A 23,609-nucleotide genomic window follows, 5' to 3' on the forward strand; every position below is an offset into this window, starting at 1 on the left:
CATCTCCTTTGGTATACTTTCCAGTTCTCTTTCAACTACAGTCAACCCTTTCTGTGTATCCTTCATCTCAGCAGTGTGCTTCCTCACAACATACCCAAGTTGGAAGAGACCTCAGAAGTTATCTTGTCCAATGGATGCCTAAAATATGACATCCAGAACTCAAGAGGATATTTCAAATGACTTCTGACAAGGGAGGGGGACACAGGGATGATTGCCTCTCTTATTCTGGATACCCTGAAGCTAAGATCATTTAAACCATCCTAAGGACCTGCCATGTCACACTGTCGACTCATTGCCACCATTAAAATGATGGCTCCCCATGTCAAGCCAATAGGACAGTCCAGTCTTCCTCAACAAGAGAGATCCTTCCTTTCTGTTTCTACTTGGACCCATTTGAATTAGTCGTTCTAGGGCTGTGGAAACTAAAGGTTAGGGACTAGAGGAAAAGTGAGACTGATCTCCTCACTATTGCTTGCACACACTCTCCCCTTGCTAGTCCCATCTCTGACGGCAGCTTCCCAACCTCTCCAAATTATATCTGTACTTCAAGGTTCTGCTCAAATTCCATTCACCACCATTAAAACTCCTCTGGGGCTCATTTACCACATTTTAAAATTGAGGCTGGTTGACCAGAAGGTCTCTGTGGCAGAGCCATAAGTAAGGTTTTCAAGGCTGCCATGACTTTTGGGGATGTCGATCCCTACTTCCTCTGGATGAGCCAGTGAGCTACTAGTCAATGAAGGTCTTCAGGCAAAGGCCGGATAACCATGTGTCAGGAATGATATAGAGAGGATTCCTGCTCTTGTAACAATTTCCTTTTCTGTCAAATGAAAAGATTAGACTAGACATTCTTGACGGTTCCTTCTAGCTTTAACATTCTCTGATTTGCTTGGTTTCTCTGAGTAGAGAGGCATTCCTTATACTCCTTTTGTATTTCCCATGCACCTAGTATGGGTAATTAGCAGATGCTGAATGAATACTGTGGAACTGATTGATTGGTTTCCTAGATGGTTTTGATGTGAGCCAAACTGCGCTATGCTTTTGCCATTGGCCAGATGAAATATTGCCACGGGTCTCAAAGTCTCATCTCATCAATCTTGGTTTTCTCTCTTTCTCTCTCTGTCTCTGTCTCTCCTTCCCTCTGTCCTTCCTTTCCTCCTTCTCCCTCTGTCCCTTTCTTCTGTCTTTCATCCCTCTCTTTCCCTCCCCTTCTCTACTCTCTTTCATCTCTGTCTCTTTCCTTCCTTGTGTGTCTGTCTCTCCCCCTCATCCTCCTTCCAGTCTCTCCCTAGCAACCACAAGCCACCATAGTGCTTCATTGCTCTCACCTTTGGTCCAGGAGATCCAGGTAAGCCCTGTGGGTGACAAGAAAAGCAAAGTATGAGACAATCTTTCTTTTGCAAGTGGTTTGCCATAACAAAGGTTATGGTGGGTGAGGCGAGAAGGGAAGACCAGCAATCCCACAGAAGCGCCTTGAGCATGGAGTGTGCAAGGCAGTGTTGGTAAAATGAAAGAATATGGAATCACTCAGAAGCCTGCGGCTCTGGGTTTCAGTCTTGGTTCTGCCATTTCCTAGCTGTGCAGTCATGGACAAATCCCTCCATTGGGAGCTAGCTTCCTCTCTTCTGATATGGGAGGTTGGATTAAAGAATCTCTAAGATCCCTTCCAGCTCTTCCTTTCTATGATTCAAAGACTACTCACAAAGAGTTGTAAAGCAGAGTGAAATAAGGAGAAGAACAATATATATGATGATGACAAAGTAATGGAAACAAGCAAACAAAGACACCAAGAAGAAATCTAGTTCTTACTTTGCACAACTACAAACCCCTGAATGTTCATGGAAAGCAGATAACGAAGCACATTTCTCTCCTTTCAACAGAGAGGTGGGGGATGCTTGGGCAGCATGATGCATACATTATTAGCTAAGTGCTTAGCATGGTGCCTGGCACGTAGTAGGTGCTGAATACTTATTGATAGGTTGGTTGATTGATTATCATTATTATCAGATGACTTTTCATAACATGTTTTCATGTTATAAGGGAGGACTTGATTTGAAGTGAAGAGGTATTTCTAGAAGTAGAGTATGAAAACAGAAGGTATCAATCAAATATATTTTTTAAAAAAGGGCCTGTTGGAATAGGGAATAGGGGTACACTCAGAGGAAGTGTTGAAATAGTAGATCTAGGATCTAGAAGGGACCCTCAGGGTTACCTAGTTTAAACTTCCTATTTTCCAATGAGGTAATTGAGCCCAAGAGGTGAGAACACAGGTGGTAAGAAGCAAAGATGGATTTCATCCACTGCCTCCCATATGGGTCCCCCAGGAGATCTAAGGTCATCCTTCCCTAGAAGACTGGAGAGGGTGTTCAAACCCTAGAGAGGCTCCTTAGGGCAGAACATGTGTGCCTGGCATTTATAAGTTGAATTAGCGTCAAGAGGAGGCATTCCAATTAGACAGAGCATGGGGGATCATTTGGCCCAGCCTCCTCCTTTTATAGATGAAGAAACTGAGGCCCTGAGAGGGCAGGGGCCTTACTTAAAGTCCCATAGGGAGCTACTTGGAGGAGGGGGGAATGCTTTTTCCATGAAAATGGGCAAGATCATCTTTGGAGATGGGGCAGTTTGGTTTGATTTGGTCCAAGTCCACACCTCTCCTCCCTACATCCTCCCTCTCCCCAATCTTGTCTGTTTCCAAGTTCAGATCCCTTTCTAAAAATCAACTTCTTCCAGCAGCTCAGGCTTCCTGAAGCTATTTCTGAATGCATTCAAGTCCCCAAGGGCCCCTCTTTGGCAACTGTTCCCACCTTCTGGAAGGCATGGTTGCATTCTCTCTTGGGTGAAGGACATTTCCAAGAGACAAGCAGGGAACAAGAGAGAGGATAACAATGCTGTCTCTACTTGGAGCCATTGGTGGGTAAGGATGGAAGACTGGAACCAGAGAAAAGATGGCTCCCAGGGGTCTGGCCCTGAGGCCATGTGAATATTGGGATCTGCTCTGGGCCTGAAGCTTTACAAACTCAATAGGTTGGGTCCTGGGGTTTGAACTAGTGGAGATTGCTGGATCTTTGGAAATGACTGGAGTAGTCTTAATTCTAGAACACTTTCAGGCTTAAAAAATATAACCCTATGGAGCAGCGAGTATTAGTTTTATCATCATCTCTATTGGACAGCTGAGGAAACTGAGCCTCAGAGTGGTTAAATGTGACCATTGCCCATGACAGAGCCCCAGTCTCTAGGTTCCAGGGCCAACGTCCTCCTGTCTTTCCAATTTCTCTCATACTGGCATTTAAGTGTAAGAATGTGACTTGCAATAAGTGGGCTTTGGAAACTCGTGTTCCTAGTAGCACCTGTTTAGTTTGTAGTTGGACAGCAGCTCCATGTGGAGGCAGGAGAATGACTTAAATGACTTCTCCATAGGATTCCCTCTAGACCAGTGGCTCTTGTGTCTTGCTCTTCTTTGGCTCAATTGATGAGCTCTCTCCAGATGCTACAGTGACCCTGTGACAGTGCCACCAGCGTGGCAGAGAGGCCCTAAAGAACAGTATAGAAACATACCTTCCCATCCTTGCCTGGCTTCCCTGGCTCTCCTGCTTTGCCCTGTGATCCAAGAGAGAGGCAGAGAGAACATTAGAGACACTCTGGGTTGTGGGTGCTCACATCTCCTTTCACTTCTCTCTGAACTCAGCAGTGCAGAGATAGTTTTTAAGCCAGCCCTTGGCCTTGGAAGGGAGGGACCAAGTAGGTGGATCCTGGTCTGTTTTCTGGTCACAGTCCTAGCCTGAATCTTATCTCCTCCCTTAGAAAGCCCAGGATCAAACCCATGAGCTGGTGGAATGATGCCAGAATTTCTTCAGAGTGGCATTTTGAAAGGTGAAAAGCTACCCCCAGCTCACTGGTCCTCAGTGAGGTTTCTTCCTGCCATTCTGGTACTAGGACAGGAGGAGTGGGAACAAGTTAGTTATTCTCTATCTTATTAGTGGCTGCATGAGAAGGTACAGGAAGGGATGATGAGAGGAGAATGGTGAGAAGATGATCATACTTACGGGTGGCCCCATGGGCCCTGGCTCTCCTGGGTTACCCAGAGGTCCAATAGGTCCAGCAGGTCCTGGGGGACCAGGTGGCCCAGGAGGGCCTTGGATGCCTGCTTGTCCCTGTTCTCCCTGAAGTTCATGGAAACAAGGAGTTAGAAGATAAAAGTTGCTCCTGCCACTGTGCTGTGCACCCCAGGGAAGCCTCAACCCTCCAATGGTGATGATGCAGGTGACGGTGATGATTGTGAGGAAGGAGGTGAGAATGATGATATTCGTGATCACATGCAGGAAGGAGTGTGTCAGTCAGAGGAGGAGAGCCAGGAGGAGCACCAGGTCCCCAAATGGGACGTGGGCAGGGGGGCACTCCCAGACTGGCCTTTTCCCAACTGGTTCCAGTGAGTAAGGTTTGACCGCCCCAGGAAGGTACAGAGATGTTTGCTAAAGTCACATGAGGCAGTGTCATTCTCTGAGCTAAATTTGTGGGAACACACTGTTCCTTCATTTTCTTAATCTTAAGAAAATTGTCTTTTTCTCAAGGGAACAACCAGTTTCAATGGCTGAAATTGGCCTTTCACTTTCTCCTGGAGGGCAGGACTTTAGCCAACTGTTGGACGTTACACAAAGACTGATTTTGGCTTAATATTCAAAAAATTTCCTAAAAAATTCAACTGGCCCCAAATGGAACAGATTATGTTGGAAAGTTTCAAGTTCCCCTTCACTAGAAGTCCTTGAGCAAAAACTTGGTGTTATCGAGGAGATTCAATGCTTTGGCCAAGACTGGCTGATGTCTAGGTCCATCTGAGGTCCCTGCTCAATGAAATTTAGATGACTGAGGGACCTTCCAACTTGTAGATTCTTGGATCATAGATTTGCCTTCAAGGGATTCTGGGGGAACTAGCACCTCTCCTCTAAAATCCCTTCTACTGACCAACTGGTCACTCCTCTTCCCCCAAGGACCTGATACACTAAGATGGAGATGGAGAGGTAGCCTATTATAGCCTCAAGAGGGATGAGTCTGGAATTGGGAGATCCGAGGACAAGTTTACCTCTATCTCATTACCTGTGTGACCCTGGGTAATTCATTCATTTAATCTCTTTGGGTCTTAGCTTCCTCTCCCATAAGAGAAGAAGGTTAGAATCTCACATGAAATCTCAGAATGAGAAGGGACTTCAGATGGCAGTTAGTCCAACTAGTCACACCTTAGGAATACCCTCTACAACAATTCTCAATGTGTGGCCATTCAGCATCCACTAAAAAACCCTTGTGATGGGTGACATATTTTGATAGTGCCGTAAGGTTTGCAAAGTCTTTTCCATGAGGCAGACAGAGGTCTTGGCAAAGGTCAAAGGGTTATCTAAGGGTCTATTGTGGTTATAGTTATCCCAATTTTTACTGAGGAGGAAACTGAGGTGCCAAGAAATTAAGGCGCTTTCTTGCCTATGGCTCCACATGTCTTCATAAAAGTGAATACTCTTTAAGGTTTATAAAGTATGTTACAAATATTACCTCACTTGATCCTCACAACAACTCTGGGAGGTAGGGGCTGTTATCCCTATTTTACAGATAAGAAAATTGAAGCAGAGGCTGAATGACTTGTTCAGAGTCCCACAGCTAGGAAGCGTCTATCTGAGGCTAGATTTGAACTTGGCTCTTCCTGACTCCAGCCCCAGTGCTCTCTACATTGACTAACTAGCCTTCTATGCTACCTGGTAAGGTGCCATCATCCAAATATGATGTTCTCACCTTGATCCCCTGCAGCCTTCCTGAGGCAGCCCGGTAACCTTTAGGACAGATCTACTGGTCAGGAAGGTTTCCCTCATGTCAAGAGGACATTGTCTCTCTGGAGTCCCATCACTGCTTCCTGTTCTGCCTTCTGGGGCCAAGTAGAACAAAATCTCATCCCACCTGAATATGACAACACCATCCACACCTCCCCCCAAGTCTGCTTTCTCTGGGCTAACTATCCCAACTGATCTAGGATGATCTTGAAAGCTCCGCTGGAGCTGGAGATTTATGATGGTATGATTAGCTGGTAGGACTATGCCATGCGCTCCCTGGGGCAGCCAAGTGCAGTGTGTGTGTGTGTGTGTGTGTGTGTGTGTGTGTGTGTGTTACTGAGGAGCCTGGGCAGACCTTTTCTTTTGCACATGCATGGAGCTTGGAGTGTACCCATATATGGAGCATTGAAAAGCCACTCTCCAACAGACATTTAGCTAGCTCACATATTTTCTCCATGACCTCCAAAGAAATGATCTGAGCTCAGCTCTTGGGAGGAGGAGCCAAATAAAAAACAGCTCTCTCTGGTTTAGGGCCAAGAGCAGGGGGCTGGTAGTCAGGGACCCCAGGCTCTAGAACCAGTTATAGCACTAGCCAAGAACTTGTCTTGGGGTAGATTGGTGAAGCAGGTAGAGTCCTCGATTTGGAGTCTGACGTCCTGGGGTCCATCAGCTCACTGGATGACCTCAGGTCTCTGGGTCTTGGTTTGTTCATCTATGAAATGGGGACAAATATCCCTGCATTCCCTCCCTCTAAGATCCTTAGATCACTGTGAGGATCAAGTGAAATAATGTATGTAAGGGGCTTTGTAAACCTTAGAGTGATATAAAAATGTCAATGGCTATCATCATCTTTACTATAGGACTGTTGAAGGAAAAAGCTTTGTAAACTCTGTACAAAAGCAAGTCTCTATTAGTATTCAGACCAGACTGGTTATTTCATTAGTATAGGGAACTTTGCTCATTCTTGGGCATCAGCAGCCATTTTATACCTATAGTCAGAGCTGGCCGCTGGCTCAAGGTCACATCCAACCAGTGTCCCGGGTGGGACTTGAACTCAGGTCGTCCTGACTCTCTAGCCACTAAGTCATACTGTCTCTCATGTATCGCTCCTTCGATGAGGAATAATATGATATAATAATATGTAAATGCAAATATTCTCTGCCTGTAGCATCATCTGTGTTATTAAACATGATGTGTCCAAAGTATGTTGTCCTGACTTTGTAGCTGGCTCTCTATGTATCACACTGGGTTGCAGTAGTAATAATAATTAATTATTAATAAAATAATTTACTAGTATAGTAGTATATTAATTTATATTATAAAATAATTAGTTAACAATGATTGCCCCTGAAGATCTAGAGGATAAGGGTTTGAGTGACTTCCTTGCCCATAGTCACAGAGTTGGTGTGAGAGAGGGCTCAGGAATAAGAATCCTTTAGCAAGGATTTTGATACACCAGGTAAAGGAGAAGGCATAATGGCTCTGGAGTCAGAGAACCTGGGTTCAAATCTTGCCAACTTCCTATGTGACCCTGGATAGGTCACTGTCCCCCTCCGGGTCTCGGTAAAAGAAGTGGACCAGATGGCCTCCGGGAGCCCTTCTAGATGAACAGCAGTGATTCTAGGAACTCTGCAAGGTAGGCAAGGCAGGACTCTTATTCTTTCCATCTTATAAACCAGGAAACTGAAGCTCTACCCAAAGTCCCATGAGGAGGGAGTGGGGGAGTCAGGCCACAAGCCTCCTGGTTCTCATGGCCTGCCCTCCCTCTCCTTGCTCTAGAATGGTTTGACTTTGGAAGGCCATGAGATGAGACCCACAATCCCAGCTGCAGCCCCTCTGAAGGACACACCAGGGACTCAAGGCCAATGGGCCTGGCCAAGGGGTGGCGCCACTCTGAAGCTGGTCTGTGAACCCAGATGCCTGCTCAGCACCAGATGATGCCTGGATTAAGGGCCCTTAGCGCCCAAAGGCTGTCTAGGATTTGGCTGGCCCAGACCGGGCTCAAATGTCCCTCAGTATTTTTAGTCATTGATCAGAGCTCTGGTTTTGGTTTTGCCGGATGTTGCTGAGATGCATGTTTATTCAGGTTACTGGACTCTCAGCACTCTAGACAGTGGACTGCTGGCTCTCCTGATTACAGGTACTCCCACTGCCCCCTGCTCTGAGCACCCTTCATGTTGGAACAATGGCTTTCCAGCTCTGAGGGTCACAAACTTAGAGCTAGCAGGGGCTTTTGAGATCATCTGGTCTACCCCCCTCAATTTTACAGAGGCCCAGAGGTGAGGAAGGTCCCAAATAGTGAACATTAGAGCCAGGATCCAACCTAGGTCCTCTCTCTGGTCCCAAATCCACAAATGCTCTTCCCATGGCCCCACATGGTGGCCTGTGATCTTGAGCCCAAACTCCATGCACCAGCCATGAAGGGGATGCCTCAGAAAAAAGACACAGCTATGAGAGACTTGAAGACTTGGCTCAAGACGATGGAACCCAGGACAGTTCCAGAGGATTCCTGATGAAACATGCTATTCACTTCCAGAGAGAAAACTTGAACCCACTGGGGCAGAGGGGTTTGGGGTTTGTTTGTTTGTTTTTTGGACATGACTAATGTGGGAATTTGTTTTGTTCAACTCAATTTTTAGCAGATTTTGTATTTCTTGCTTTCTCAATGTGTGGGGAGCTAAAAATAAAATTAAATTGAATTAAAGATGAAAAATAAAAGTCATTTCAAATTTAAAAAAGAAAAAACCTTGTAATCAGGATACCTGGTTATACTCCTTACAAACTTTTACTACAGCCAAGCCCCCTCACAATTCTGAACCTCAGTTTCCTCATCTGTAAAAGGGGAAATAAGACCTACCTCAAGTAATTATTGTAAGGAAAGTGCTTTGTAAACCTCAAAGTGCCACAGAATTTCAAACATTCCATACCCTAAATGGGGGTGGAGGCTTCTGGCAGCTTGGGTGATCTCTTGTTTAAGTTTTTGGCTTTGTTTTTTTAAACACTGAAAGTACCCAGCTGCTTTGCCTGTCATCAGCTTTGATACCTGAGTCAGAAGGAAAGGATGCTATGACCAGAGCCCATTAGACTGTAGGATTCAAAACTGCACGAGCCCACCAGCCCAGGGGTTCTTAACCTGAGGTGCACTGACCCCCAATTTGTGAAGAAATTTCAAGAGATCTGTGAACATATATGAGGGGGAAATGACATTTTGATTTTCATTAACTTATAGCTGAAATTTAACATTTCCTTTAATTATTTAAAAAGATTATACTGAGAAGGGCCAGACAGTCATAGGGTCCATGGCCGAAAAGGGTTAAGAATCCCTGGTGTAATGTCCGATGGAGGAACTGAACCGATTTGAGCCTGGGGCCTTTGTTATATGTCACCTGCCCTACTGGGCCCTAAAGTTTGACTGGCCTCCCTCTCCTGGAAGCCTTCCCTGCCCAAGTTATTCAAGAGAAGGTGTCTACCTGAAAGGTGCGTCTTTTTATGACTGGGGGTGGGGCTAGCCGCACGGAATTGAGAAGAGGCAGCAGCTGAGGAGGTCAGAGGACAGAGGAGCCAGGAAGATGCCGAGAATCCCAGAAGGGCAGGTCAGGACAGAGAGAGCGAGAGAGAAGAGAGGAAAGAAAGATTAATGAGGATGAACTATGGGGGAGACCCGGGAGAGAAGGCAATGGGCAGAGGGGAGTTTTTGCCAGTGGAGACCAAAGGGCAAACCTCAGAGCTCTGAGAGTCATCTGCCTGAGCCCCCCAACAGAAGGAGGAAGGGAAAGGAGCAGCCAGGAAGACCCTTTCTTGGAAGGGTTGATATTTTTCCATACCTTTGGGGCCATTAATTGAATGGTTAGTGCTTGCCCTCATGGGGTTTGTGATTTAGTGGAGCCCAAGTTAAGACTTCTTTGAGTAACTTCTTATCTTCGGAGGCCATCTCTGCTCAGGCAGAAGCAGCAAACTGGCATCTAGAAGTGCCCATCCCTGTAGCATCCCATTGATGGCAAACAGCACTAGCAGATAACCCTGTCCCCTCCGCAATCCATTTTTGAGTCCAACAGAGAAATTATCCTGGCCAGATCAGGGGATCCCAATGAGAATACAGACCACACAAAGGACTGGTCAAATTTGGGTCATCCTTTGCCCCCTCTGAGTCCCCCAGAATTTGCCCCATTAATCTCTGGGGGGACTGGAGCATAAAAGGGAAATGAGGGACTCCGTTGCCAGTTCTTTTTTCATCCCTAGATGCTGCTCACTCCTACCCAGGCGCTGATCGGCCAGCTGGCATCCCTAGACTTGGAGGTTGCCTCAGAGTGAGAGGTTTGCCCCACATCTCCCCACCTCTGTCCTCACTCGTCCCTGCCCCTCTGACGTGGCTCTGCTGGAGCCAAGGAGCCTGCTATGCCGAGGGGCAAACACAGTGGCCCAATATTGTGCTACCAATTCCCTGCCCTTACTTTGGGCTTTGCATAGATCACGCCAGGCTGAGGTTAACCAGCCTGTGGAGGCTCTGACTCATGGGCCACAAAGCAAACCTTGGGGGAAGGAAATTGATGCTTTAAGTCACTATGGTGTTAAGCGATCTTTAGGGTCTTCTTTGAGCAAAATGGGAAAACAGGACAGACATCAGCCAATCTGAGGTTAAGGGTGGGTGGTCAGACCTGGGCCTGGTCATGCTGTCAGAGACTGGACCATGTGGAAGGTGTGTTCACTATGGTCCTAGTGAGTGGATGTTCAGCCTAGAGTCGGGGCAGGGTAGGGTTTTCAAGACAGAGGCCAAAGATTTCTCTGGAGTCCTCAGCTGTTTGAATATGCTGAATATGAATTAAGTAATAAGGGGTATGATCATAATGTAACATATTTTATAAAGTAATAATAGAGATAAAGGAGGATAGCGTCTTGGCCTGTGATTTCATGGATAGAGGGAACTCTATCAAAGCAGGTCAACATCTTACTTGCTGGCACACAGTAGGTACTAAATAAATGCTTACTGACCAATAAATAGAGCCCTGGGAGGGTAAGTGACTTGTCCAGAGTCACACAGCCAGTACGTGACAAAGGCAGAATTAGAACTCATAGCCTCCTGGCTACAAGGTCAGCTCCCTATTCACTACACCAGGTGCTGAGGAGAATAAAGTATTCTTATCAAATATGAGTTGAGAAAGATGAGAATAATCTCAACAGTCATGATGATGATAGTAGTAAAAATACACCATGGGGATGTATGGACTTACTGGGAGCTGAGAACAAAGTGAGGAAAAGAATTGCACTGGATGGGGGAGGAGCTGGTAGCTCACTGCTGCACTGGGACAGAATCTGCTCCCATCCCCTGCATCCCCAGACAGTCCCTTCCCATGGCCATGGCATGGACGATATTGGGGTCTTTGCCCATGCCTGCTCCTCAGCAGAGCAGACTCCACAGAGACTGTCCTCAGAGCCCACAAACCTTCAGGGTAATTATCTGGTTGGAACGCAGGGCTGCCAGGGTGGTGCTCAGGTATTCCTGGGGGGCCGGGAGAGCGGAGACAGAGCATATAGTGAGTTGTCCAAATCCACCAGACCCTGCTCTAGACCAGTCCCTCCCCTCTAGCAGACCTGGAGGGTCACATCCCATCGATTTCACATCCTTCCTTTCTCTAATGATCCCACAAAGTAACTGAATGAACCCGGGGGGGGGGGTTCATAACCTTTGCCCCCTTTAACCTTTATCTGCCACACAGGGTCATGTTGGGGAATGAGGAGGTCACCCATTGAACAGCCAGGAAACTAAGACCTTGAGGGAAGAGACATGGGCTACCCAGAAAGCTCTTCTCTCTTCTAGTCTGCCTGCCATATCCTTCTGCAGCCCCACGGCAGAAGTAAGTGTGTGTGTGTGTGTGTGTGTGTGTGTGTGTGTGTGTGTGTACGACTTTCTAGAGGGTGGAGGCCCTCGTGCCCTCAGTGTCTCCTCCTTAGTGTCTCTGCCAGCAATAGGAGGAGGAGTTATTCTATGAATCAGATCACTGTTGCTGGTCTATTCTGTGAGACTAGGATATGAGCGTTTTTTGTCTTCTTTCCCTCCCTCTCTTCCTCCCTCCAGTTCATTCCTTCTTTCTCTTTCTTTCTTTTCTTCTTTCTTTTTCTTTCTTTCTCCCTCCTCCTCCTTTCTCTGTTCCCTTATAACAATCCCATGAGTCCATTGTTCCAAATGGTCTTCTATTGTTGTATCAAGACTGGAACATGAGTCCCCTCTGTTCCCCCTGCCCCATCCATCTCTCTTTCCCAATCCATATGCCCCTGGAAGGTTGTCCTCATAGCAGAGCTCCCACTAGCCCTGGGGTTCAAGCTGATTGCCTTTGCAAAAGCCAAGCTGCTTGTGAAAGCCCCTGCAGTGTTGGCTAGGGTGACTTCAGTTTTGTGGGTGCTCATCCTGCTATCTCCCCAGGGGAAGGTCTGAGCAAAGGAGGCCTGGGTTTTGGGTGAATTACACCCTTCTTGAGATCCATGGTTACCTCACTTTGCCTTCATCAGTAATGTGTGCTCAAAAGGGCAATGGTGGAGGGGTGAGACTATTAGCCTTGGGAGTATGCCTGGTGACCCATTGGTATGTGTAAATATATCCCAGTGTCCACAGTGTCTATTCCTCAATGAACTATTTCTTTCTCTTCCTTCCTTTCCTCTTCCCTCTATTCTCATAGAGAGTAGCCAGATGAGAGGTGAGGTGACCTCCCCCTTCCCCCCAAATGAAAAGCGATCATTTTTCTAGATGGAAATGTCACTTGGCTTCTGATTGTTGAATACCAACCAAAGCATCCTTGCCCTTTGGCCCTCTTGCTATGAATGTAGAGGTCTCTGGGACAGGGTCACTGAGGGAGGGGGCTACAAGGCTGAGGAAAGCAGACTGCCCCTGCCTCAAGCCCACCATCTCTTGGCCTGCCCGCGAATGCTGGGGTGAAGTGAGGACCTCACCCCTAGTTTTTTGGACAATCACCCTTCAATTATCTGCAGCAATAGCAGCAAGAGGGGGGTGTGGTTTACCCCAAAGAGCTGCTTCTATTTGGCTTTGGAATCTGCTTAGGCACATGCCATGGAGCATGTGATCAGCACTGGAGTCAGGCACAAGCCCCGGGCGTGTAGTCACAGACAAGTGCCCAGCCACACCATCGTTCACACTCAGTTATGCACGCCCTCTACTCCTTCCTCCCCCTGAGCATGATCCAGCCCATGCTGGCTCAGTGGGGAGTCTCAATGTCTGAGTCTCTAATGGGACAGGAAAGACGAGGTGATCCCTGAGACCTCATAAAGCAGAGAACTGAGAGTTTACTTTGATCCTACTCTCCAGTTTCCCCTAAAACATCTTGAGAAGTGTGTCATGGGCTGGGGGAATGAAGGAAAAGCATCAGTCTTCCTTTTAGCAACAGATCAAGGAATGCTGACTGAAGGAGCCCACTGGGAAAAGCAGGCAGTTTGGAGTAGGAGAAGAAGAGTGATTTGCTTACCCGGTGTGGGTAGTCACCACATTGACCCTAGGGAAAGAAAGAGAAACAGATGACTGTTAAGATGCCCCATCACATTCATAACCTGGTGGTTTCCACTGAGTGTTCCCCAATCTTCCAGTCATCGTACTGGTGGTGTGGATCCTCAGGATAAACCAGGGACTCTTTCTTTTTATTCCCAGTGCTCCGTATACAGTAAGTGCCTAATAAATGCATGTTTACTTAGACTAGCAGTGTCACCTGGGACAAGTAATTTTTGCCCCTTTGTACAAAGGGACTGAAGAGACTTCCACTTGCTGTCTTGTGGGGACAAAGAGGGAGAAAGTGCTTTATAAACTTCAGAGTGATAGATGCCATGTGATCACATTCTGATTCTTTTGGCTCTCTCTCCTCTGAGGCTACAGAAGGATGCTAGTATCACTTCCCAGAAAGGTCAAGAATCAGCATGTGGGCAGGATTGGAATAACTCTGATGAGCAGAGGCTTTGGACATGAAGGGGCTCCCTTTGGGTGAGCTTCCAAGCCTGCCAGGGCTATTTCTAATCTAACTTTCTGTTTCCAAAATCAAATTTGACTTAGTCAATAACAATAGACTGATCAAACCCGGAGGAGGCAGCTAGGTGGTACAGCGGATAAAGTGCTGGGCCTCAAGTTGGAAAGACTCATCTTCCTGAGTTCAAATCTGGCCTCAGACACTTACTAGTTGTAGGGCCCTGGGCAAGTCATTTCACCTTATTTCCTCATCTGTAAAATGAATGGGAGAAGGAAATGGCAAACCACTCCAGTATCTTTGCCAAGAAAACCCCAAATGGGGTCACAAAGAGTCAGACATGACTGAAAAGGACTGAACACAACATATCCAAAGCGCAGATACTTGCTTAAATGGAAGAGAGAGCAGTATAACCTTTGAATCCGATGTTGGGCTCACCATATGAAAAGGCTGGCACTATTGCCAAAGACCTAGTCTGCTTTGGACAAAGACTTTTAGAATCTCAGAGTAGAGAGGGTCCTCTTTGGCCATCTAATTGAGCCTCTATCTGGTAGGAATCCCTATGACAAGTGGTTGTTCGGTGTCTGCTTGAACACCTTCAAGGAAGGGGGACCTCCTTCCTGCTGTAATTCCTTCCTTTTATTGGTAGGCAGTTACTCCTAAGCACATTGGTTTAGCAGAACAGCTCTGGCCTTGGCAGTGGCATCTGTTCTTAGCCGCTTACCAACTGTCTGATTCTGGGCCAGTCAGGTAACCTATGTCTCAGTTTCCTCATCTGTAAAATGAGAGGATTGGACTCAGTGGCCTCTAACGATTTTTGCCAGCTCTAAATCTATGAGTCTATATCATGTCTAAACCTGTTGTTTTGTTTCTAATTCCACTCTCTGGGACCACAGAGGACAAATCTAATCCATCTTTCTCCACCAATCTACCTCCAGGCTAAACATGTCACCTAACATTGGGTTAGTGCTGGAAGGGACCTCGGAGATTATGCAATGTGCTTCCTGTTTTATACAGAAGAGGAAAATGAGCCCCAGAGAGGAGAAATCACTAGTCCAAGATTCACCAGATAGTAAATAGCAGATCTAGACTTTGAATCCAGGTCTCTTGCCTCTTAAACATTGACTGGGAAAGTATTACTTGTTTTTTGAAGATGCTGGCACTGTTTAGTCTGGAGAGAACATTGACAGGGGATGTGATTTCTGTCTTCAAGTGTATGAGCGGCTGTCATGTGGAAGTAGGATTTGCCTCATTTGGGGAGACCCCATGGGATAGAATTGGGAACAATGTTTGGAAGTTGCCAAGAAACATATTTCTGTCCAATGCAAGGAGAACCTTCTCAAACCTGGAGCTGTCCTAATTGAAACAGCTTCTGGAGGTGGCTGTTCCGAGGAACTCCCTAATGGGAGATCTTTGAGCAGACATTGGGTAATCACTGCTTAGGGGTGCTTAAGAAGGGGTTCCCAGATGGGCACAGGGTAGATCGACTGACTGCTGAGGTCTCTTACAACTCTCTGGTTCAGTGACTCCAGGGTTTTCCCCACCATGCTCATGTCATCATTCTGTTGTTTGATCATGTCTGACTCTGTGACCCCATTTGGGGTCTTCTTGGAGTAGCTGGCCATTTCCTTCTCCAGAACATTTTACAGATAGGGAAACTGAGGCAAACAAGGTTAAGTGACTTGCTCAGTTGGTAAGTACCTGAGGTCAGATTTGAACTCAGAAAGATGAGTCTTCTTGATTCTAGGTCAGGTGCTTTAACCACTGTGCCACCTAGCTGCCGTCCTCTACCATGCTCTACCATGCCAAATCACTGTCAACAATTAGTGTTAAGAAGCCATGACTTCTCTTGATCTCTTGGGGAGTTTCATATTTCATTAAAAGTAAATCTTACAAATCCACAGTGACATTTACCTTTTCTCCTTTTTGTCCTGGGGGTCCCTACAAAGAGAAATTAGAAAACAAAAAACGGTGAAGAGCTGAGGCCTGGGATAAAGAATGTTCCCTCTTGCTTCCACCTTCTGGTTGCCCTGGCTTCCTTCAAGATGTGGTCCCACCCCCACCTTCTTCGGGCCTTTCATGGGTCTCACTTTCCCTGCTTCCCCCCAGCTGGTGCCTTCCTTCTGAGATGACCTTTATCTACTCTGCATAGATCTTCTTTGTACTTACTAATTGACATTCTCTCTCTCCAATTAGACTGTGAGCTCTTTGAAGGTAGGCAGTGGACTTTTGCCTCTCTTTTTAGTTCTAGAATTTAGCACAGTGCCTGGCACGTAATTGGCATTTAATACATGCTGGTTGATTCAAAGCTAACTGGGAAAGTGCCATTTTTTATGAGAGTGCCACACCCCATCTGAGGACTCACCGGTTGTCCCTTCGGACCTGACAGACCCTGTGAGGAGAAGGAAACGCATCCAATCAGTTGAGACAAAGCCAAGTATTAAAAAGAAAATCAACAGAATCCCCAAATTTTCATTGGCACAGATACTGCTGACCTTATGTAGCAGATGATATTATAGATAGAGCATTGGGCCTGAGGTCAGGATGACCGGAATTCCAATCTTGCTCCAACATTTTGCTCAAGTGATCCTGGGCGACATTTTTCAGACTCAGTTTCCTCATTTGTAAAATGGGGTTAATGATAGCACTTACCTCATAGGGTTGCTTTGAGGATTACATGAGATAATCTATGAGTGCTTTGCAAACTTTGAAGCGCAATATAAATTCTAATTATTATTATGTTATTATATTATATATATTATATTATATATATGTGAAGCATTATTTATATTATATTATTATATTATATAGAAATATATTATTATATATAGTTATATTGTTATAATTATATTAATATAATAATTATAATATTATAATGTTAATAAGGAGTGGGGATAGAGAAAGAAGGTGGAAATGGGTGGAGAAAGGCTTGATTTATTTCTCGGATTACCTTGGGCAAATAAATGGGGTGTCCCCTCCCTCTCTTCATTAAAAACATCCAGGGAGTGTAGAAGGGAGGAGGAGGAGGTCTTTGCCCCAATTATCCCCTAACCCAGCCTTCACAAGAAGGAGTCAAAAGGCAGCATGGCACCACCATGGCACAGTAACCAGGCTGAACAATGTCGTTCAGTTTGATGAGCATTTATCAAATATCTACTGTGTGCTAGGCCATATGTCAGGACACAAGAACACAATGAAATAATTCATGCCTTCAAGGAAAAATGGGTTTGGATTCCCCCCCCCCCAGAAACTCATTAGCTGTATGACTCTGGGCAAATCCCTTAACTTCTCTGTGCCTCAGTTTCCTCATCTGTAAAATGAAAATGTTGGATGTGATGAGCTCCAAGATCCCTTCTGGCTCTGTGAGACTACATTCAACTGACAGAAGAAGGTATTTGAAACAGGGAAAGGCCAAGGAGACTTGGAACAGCCCCTTACCCCCCAGAGGAGTCCAGATAGTCTTTTCCTAAGCATGATCATAGTAAATATCTATACAGTGCTTTGCAAAGCACTTTCTATGTGCTATCTCACTTGAACCTCACAGCAACGTTCGGAGGGTGGGTATCCTAGACATTATTACCCCTGTTTTACAGGTGAGGATGTAGAGGTCTAGAAAGATTAATTGACTTGTCCATGGCAACATAGTAAGTGAGGAAGTTCAGGATTCAAATCCTACTGTACGCCTACTTATTAGCTGACTAATGGAGGTCACTTCTGTTATGGAAGACTCAGTTTCCTCATCTGTAAAATGGGGATAATGATGCTTGTTGTTGTTGTGGGACACAAATAAGATAGTGTCTTTGCAAACTTTAAGGTGCTTTGTGATAATGGGCCCTCCCGTCCTTTGTGAAGAGACAGAGGGAAAGTGGACCCTCCCTATTGGTGATTCAACCTGGTTCGCCAGAAAAAGAGACAAGATCTCAGGGGTTAAGGTTGGGCTTGCTCACTCTGCTGGAGGAACCAGGTGCCGAAGCTGGGGTGTGTGTGGGGGAGATGCCCTCCTCTCCAATCTCTCTCTGAGGACAGGAAGGCAGAGTGCAGTGTGTCCCAAATACTGCTCCACTCTCCCCCCTGCCTCTGGGAGGCATCAGCAAATAAAAACAAACTGGACTGAACAACAGTGTTTGGAAGGGACAGAGAGAGAAAAAAAAGAATGTAGAAAAGAGACAAAAAGGAAAAAGTGAGTGAGAGGGTCTCTGAAAGATACTGGAGGTAGGAGCATGGCAGATACATGATAAGCAGCACAAGATAATTGCTTTAAACGGTGGTATTGAATGAATAGTTCCTAGGTGCCAAGCCAAAGGGAGGTCAGTGGTGCTGAGGCCTGTCTCATTTTGATAAATGGTGATGAGGAAGGGAGGGGATATAGAAAACACACTTTGGCTGGTCAGGGATAGAGAGGGGCTCCTCCATCCCGTCTTTCCATTTGGTGGCTCTCTTTGGACTTCATGGGGCACTGAGATTAGCCCCTGGACTAGAAGGCATGTAGACAGATTGGGAGGATGGGTGGTTCATGGAAGAAAGACTTGGTCTTAGGGAGGAAACTTTCCTTCCTCATAAGGACAAAGGCCATGCTCGCCACAACCCAATAGGGTAAATCATCCAAGTATCACCTCCATTTTAGAGAAGGGAAAACTAAGGCCCAGAGAGAGATGGAAAAACTTAGCCAAGCTCATGTAGCTAGTATTTATGAAGAGCTGCAGCTAGCATTATAGAGAATGGTAGTCCAAGGCTATTGGGAGAGGGGAAGAGCAAAAGGGGAAGAGATATTTTGGTAGGGAAGTGGGAGAAAACTACCTCAAATGGGAAAGTTAGAAAGCCCACTTTGTTTGTGATCTTGGCCAAGTCATTCCGTCTTTCCAGACCTCACTGACCTCACTACAAGGTTAGGCAGTTAACTAGATGACTCAAGATCCCTTCTAGCTCCTACATTGTGTAAGACTCTATCAATAGGGTGTTAGTCCCTATTTCCCAGCTTGCCCATGCGCCATCTTGGTAACTTCCTCTCTGGGCCTCAGTTTCCCTACCTGTAAAATGAGGGGTTGGGTCCAGAAGACCTCCTGCCTAAGGTCCTGCCAGAGCTATAAGACATGTAGAGTATCACCTTGATTTCTGCCTTTCTAACACATTCATCTGGGAATATTGTGTATTATAGTTGATCACGTACGTGACTTTTCCCCCTACTGGACTATGAACTCCATGAGGCCAGGGCTTTCTCATATGAGGTCCAGATAAGCCCTCCGTAACCCTTAATCATGGGAGGAGAACAGTGCCTGAGTTTTATCTAAACTACTCTGCCTTCCCCAGGCCTCCCTAGCATTGTGTTCTACAAATGGTAGGTGCTTTTAACAAATGTTTGGCAAATGAATAAATGAGTGGATGTGGTATTATCCTCACTTTACAGATGGGCAAGCTGAGGCCCAGGAAAATGAAGTAACCTACTCAAAATCACAGCCTGAGATATAGGCTCTGTGGATCACAGAGGAATCTTGACTAGGATTCAGGTCCTGCTTCCCCATGTGGTTTTCTATCTGGGGGGGAGGGTTTGCTGCCTTGCCCAGGCAGGTCTGGCTGCCCATCCTCCTGGCTGTGGCTTGTGAGCAGCCTCACCAGCCTTTGGAGCAAGGAGGTTTCAGGCTGGGCAGCTTGAAGCAGCTGGGAGTCTACTGCGAAGGGTCAGACAGAAGGCTTGCTCCTCCTCTGTGCAGCTGAAGTTACACCCGGCCCCTTGCACTGGGGAGGATGCCCAGGCCCGTAGGTGTAAGCTGGAGCATCGCTCCCCCATGCACACATGCTTGGTCCATCTGCTGTTAATTGTCCACTCAGCCTCCTCTCCTGTTTCCCAAGACAATGTCATGAGGCCCATCCCAGGCAACTTGCCGGGCTTTGGTCTAGGGGAACATTTCCCAACCCGACAGGGCTGGAGAGTTAAGCACATACCAGATTCCTGAAGGAGAAAACACATACATATAAACACACACATGTTCACACACAAATACACACATGCACAAACACACACATAAAACACAGAAACATACACAAACATATAGAACATCTGCACACAAACACACATATAAACACACCTATGAACACTTACAAATACACACATGCACAAACACATATAGACACATAAATACACAAACACATGTAACACCTCCACACAAACACATACACATAGAAACATACCCACATAAGGCACAGAAGTAAAACTTCTCCCATACAAACATACACATAACACATACAAACACACATATGTACAAACACACAGATAGCTCTCCCTACATATAAACATACCCACAAACATACAAACACACATATACCCATATAAACACACACAAGCACCCATACCCACAGATGCACATACAAATACGCACACACACACATACATACATACATACATACAAACACAAACTCACACACAAACCAGGAGGTCGAGGTAGGGAGAAGTAGTTGAACAGGAGAACTCACTTCTCCATCTCAGCCACTGTGGATTATCAGAATTAACATGGACCACAGCTCTAACAGTTGTGGGATGCTTTTCATTTCTTAGAACAGCTGTGTTCTAAGAAATGTGCCAATATCCTCATTTTACAGATGAGGAAATGGATGCTCAGAGAGCTCTGGTGTGTGACAGGGAGTGTGTTGGGGTATAACAGGTAGGGGAGTCTTGAGTCAGAGGACCTGGCTTTGAATGTCAACTCTCATACTTGCTACCTCAGTGACCTTGGAAAATTCACTCAATCTCTTCCAAGGTTCACTTCTCTGATCTAGAGGGGGTTTCCAAAATCTCTGCCATCACTATGTCCTGTCACTTGCCCAGGATCTCACAGCCACTGGCTGTTAGAGCCAGGACTCAAACCCAGATGCCCTGGCCCGAAGCTCTGGTTCACATGGAAAATCCTAAGGAGGGAGGGCCAACCAGCCAACCCAGGGGGTGTTTTCCCCTGCTGGGCTCCCCTCGGGTTCAGGCACACACAGTCTGAGTTACAGAGGGGTTTCTTCAAATGTGAGAGAGAGCTCATTGCTTTTACATTGTCTCAACCATGACTCAGTGAGAACCACCTTAACCCTCCATTCACTGCTATGAAATCTTACCATCTCCCCTTTCGGTCCAGGGTAACCCTGAAAGAGAAAACAGTGAGGGCAAGACAGGATAATGTCTAAACACAGAAGCCTGCTCTAACTCTCCACCTCCTTCCCTTCCTCCCTGTCCAGTCCCCCAGGCTGGGCTCCTCACTTTCTTGCCTCCCATTACCCCCACGTCCATCTATTCCAATGTCTTGACATTCTACTCCTGTGTCACCTCCCATTTGTCTTCTTCTCTCCACTCATAACCACCACCCTAATTCCCTTATCACTGATTCTCCCCTGGATGACTGGGATGGCCTCATCAGTGGACTCCCTGCCTCCGGTCTCTCCCCTTTCCAATCCATAGTCCACACAAGTGCCAAAGGGAAATTCCGAAAACCCAGGGCTAACCTTTGCATTACTCTGGCATTTAGCTTCCCCTCCTACCTCTAGGACCAATCCAGTTCAATAAACACTTATTAACACCTACTACATTCCAGACCCCGTGCTAAGCCCTGGGTAAACAAATAAGAAGAAAGAAAGTCAGCCCCTGAAGGAGTTTACAATCTAAGGGTCAAATACAATCCTCTGTTTGGCATTTTAAAGCATTTATAGCCAAGCTTTAGCTGACCTTTTCAGTCCAATTATACATTATTTTCCTTCATGTCCTGTCATTTAGTCAAATTGTTCAATCTGCAGCCCATCTCCCACCTACATACTTTTGCACAGATGTCACTCAAGCCTGGAATGCTCTCCACCCTTACCTCTTAGTTTTGGAATCCCTACTATCTTTCAAAGCTCAGTACTGTCTTCCACGCGAGGTTCTTCTTGATACAACCAGCACTAGTGCTTTCCCCAGGGAAGGTGCCTTGTATTTATTTTGTATCTCTCTTGTATCCCCTTACATGTGGGCCAGTTATAGAGAAGGGACCAAACTGCATCAGTAGAGGGAGTTTCCTCACCAGGGAGTTCCCTGTCCCAGTGAAATCACAGGTCCAGTTACTTTCCCTATTCCTACATGTGTACATGTTGTTTCCCCTGATAGACTTTTGTCTTTATATGTCTGGTGCCTAGCATAGGGTCTGGCACACAGTAGGTCCTTACAAAAATGCTTGCTTTAAAACTGTAAGAATCAGAGCCGAGATCTGAAAGTAGGTCTTCTGATTCCAAATCGAGGGTATTCTCTACTATACCAGTCAGGATCTGGAGATTGAATTTTTAATCCTAGTTGGGTAACTGTGGGCAGGCTCCTTTCCCAACTTGGGCTTCATTTTCGTTATCTATAAAATGGGGCAATACTATGTCACACGGTTTTGTGGGGAGAGTGTTTTGAAAACCTTAAAATGTTCCAGGAACATGAATTATTTTTAATGAAGGGAAAGAAATCACAAAAGGGTCACAGACAGCTGGAGGGCAGTGGGAAAAATGAAGAGGTGATGGGGTGGGGGAGAAGGTCATGGGCTGAATGTGCGTGAGTGAGCCTCAGCTGGTCAGTTCCTTCTTTTTTCCCCCCACCTGCTGCCTTCCTGAGTCCATGCCCCGTCCTAGCCCTGCCTGTGTCTCCCTCTTTTTCTCCCCCTCTTTCACTGTCCCCTTTGGCAAATCTCTGGCTTCAGGAACTGTGTCCTCAGATGGAAGCTTGTGAAATTCTGCTCCAGAGATGACCTTGGCTGCTGGGGTCATCTCCCAAATGTTATACAGCCCTGAAACTCCCTTCCATTCCCCTTTCCAAGGATAGAGTTGCTTTCCTAGGTCCTTAAAGAGAACCATATTTGTTGTTCCTTTAATTTGTTCTAGAGACCCTCACAGGGAAGCCAAGAATCTCTCATAAGGACCAACTGGGAGTTACCTGGTACTAGGGAGAAGGGTGAAAAGCCCAAGGAGAAAGTAGCCACTTACCGGTTTGCCATCTAAGCCGATGGGGCCCTGGAATAGAGAAAGGCAGAGACAGGGTCAGTTGTGGGCTGGATGTGCCCTTAAACATCATTACCTTATATTTCCCAGAGAACCTCGCCTCACCCACTCAGCCCTTGAAAAGAGGGACAATAAGGAAGAAGTGCTTCTTGGGAAATTGTGCATCAGATGGAAATGTGAGTCCCAAAACAGAGACTCCCCTATTCAAAAATGGCACAGTGCACAGAGCACTGGACTTGGAGTGAGGAAGACCTGGTTTTGATTCCTGCCCCTGGTACTTATGAATGAACACAAGCAAGTCACTGACTTCCTTATGCCTCAGTTTCCTCATTTGTAAAATGAAGAGGTTGAATTGGATGACTTCTGTGGTCCCTTCCAGGTCTAAATTTATGAGCCTATGAAAAATTCCCAGCACCGTCCTTCCCCATCTGTAGCCTTCTGTTGTGACTCCCTACTTCCCAGGGCTAGTGGGACTGTGGGTGTTCTCATTCTCTAGGCCCCTCCTCACATAGGCAGGACTTGGGGTCAGTGCTTTTTACTGTCCCTGTTCTCTACATTTGGCTCTTGGGCCCATTTTTGACCTGCCAAAGCTACAAACCAGCCAGAATCATAGCATAATTGAACTAAAAAGCTCAAGGTAGGAGGCCCCAGAGACCATATAGTGCAATTCGCACTTTATATGTGAGGAAACTGAGGACAAAGGCACCTAAAAAACTTAGGGTCATAGAGATAGAGCTGGAAGAGACCTCGGAGATCATCTAGTCTAAATCCCTCGTTTTACAGGGGAGGAAACAGAAGCAGGAGAGGTTAAGTGACCCAATTCAGGGTCACACAGCTAGCAAGTAGAAGAGGGAGGATT

General features: G+C 46.2%; 1 protein-coding gene across 18 annotated transcripts in view; it reads right to left on the bottom strand.

The window, feature by feature from the left end:
* Window positions 1–23,609, bottom strand: part of COL13A1 (collagen type XIII alpha 1 chain) — a 225,864-nt gene that overhangs the window by 93,513 nt on the left and 108,742 nt on the right. For 17 of the 18 annotated variants that reach the window (XM_072628741.1, XM_072628735.1, XM_072628734.1 and 14 more), the window contains 9 exons: window positions 22,736–22,762; window positions 20,864–20,890; window positions 16,134–16,160; window positions 15,683–15,709; window positions 13,283–13,309; window positions 11,251–11,307; window positions 4,044–4,160; window positions 3,556–3,597; window positions 1,329–1,355 (listed from right to left, as the gene is read on the bottom strand). In XM_072628741.1, the coding sequence (XP_072484842.1) occupies window positions 1,329–1,355; window positions 3,556–3,597; window positions 4,044–4,160; window positions 11,251–11,307; window positions 13,283–13,309; window positions 15,683–15,709; window positions 16,134–16,160; window positions 20,864–20,890; window positions 22,736–22,762 (378 nt within the window). The remainder of the gene's footprint in view (window positions 1–1,328; window positions 1,356–3,555; window positions 3,598–4,043; window positions 4,161–11,250; window positions 11,308–13,282; window positions 13,310–15,682; window positions 15,710–16,133; window positions 16,161–20,863; window positions 20,891–22,735; window positions 22,763–23,609) is intronic. The other variant, XM_072628736.1, reaches the window with a different exon arrangement.

This window comes from Notamacropus eugenii, chromosome 1 (assembly GCF_028372415.1).
Source record: "Notamacropus eugenii isolate mMacEug1 chromosome 1, mMacEug1.pri_v2, whole genome shotgun sequence".
In the NCBI taxonomy this organism is placed as follows: Eukaryota; Metazoa; Chordata; class Mammalia; order Diprotodontia; family Macropodidae; genus Notamacropus; species Notamacropus eugenii.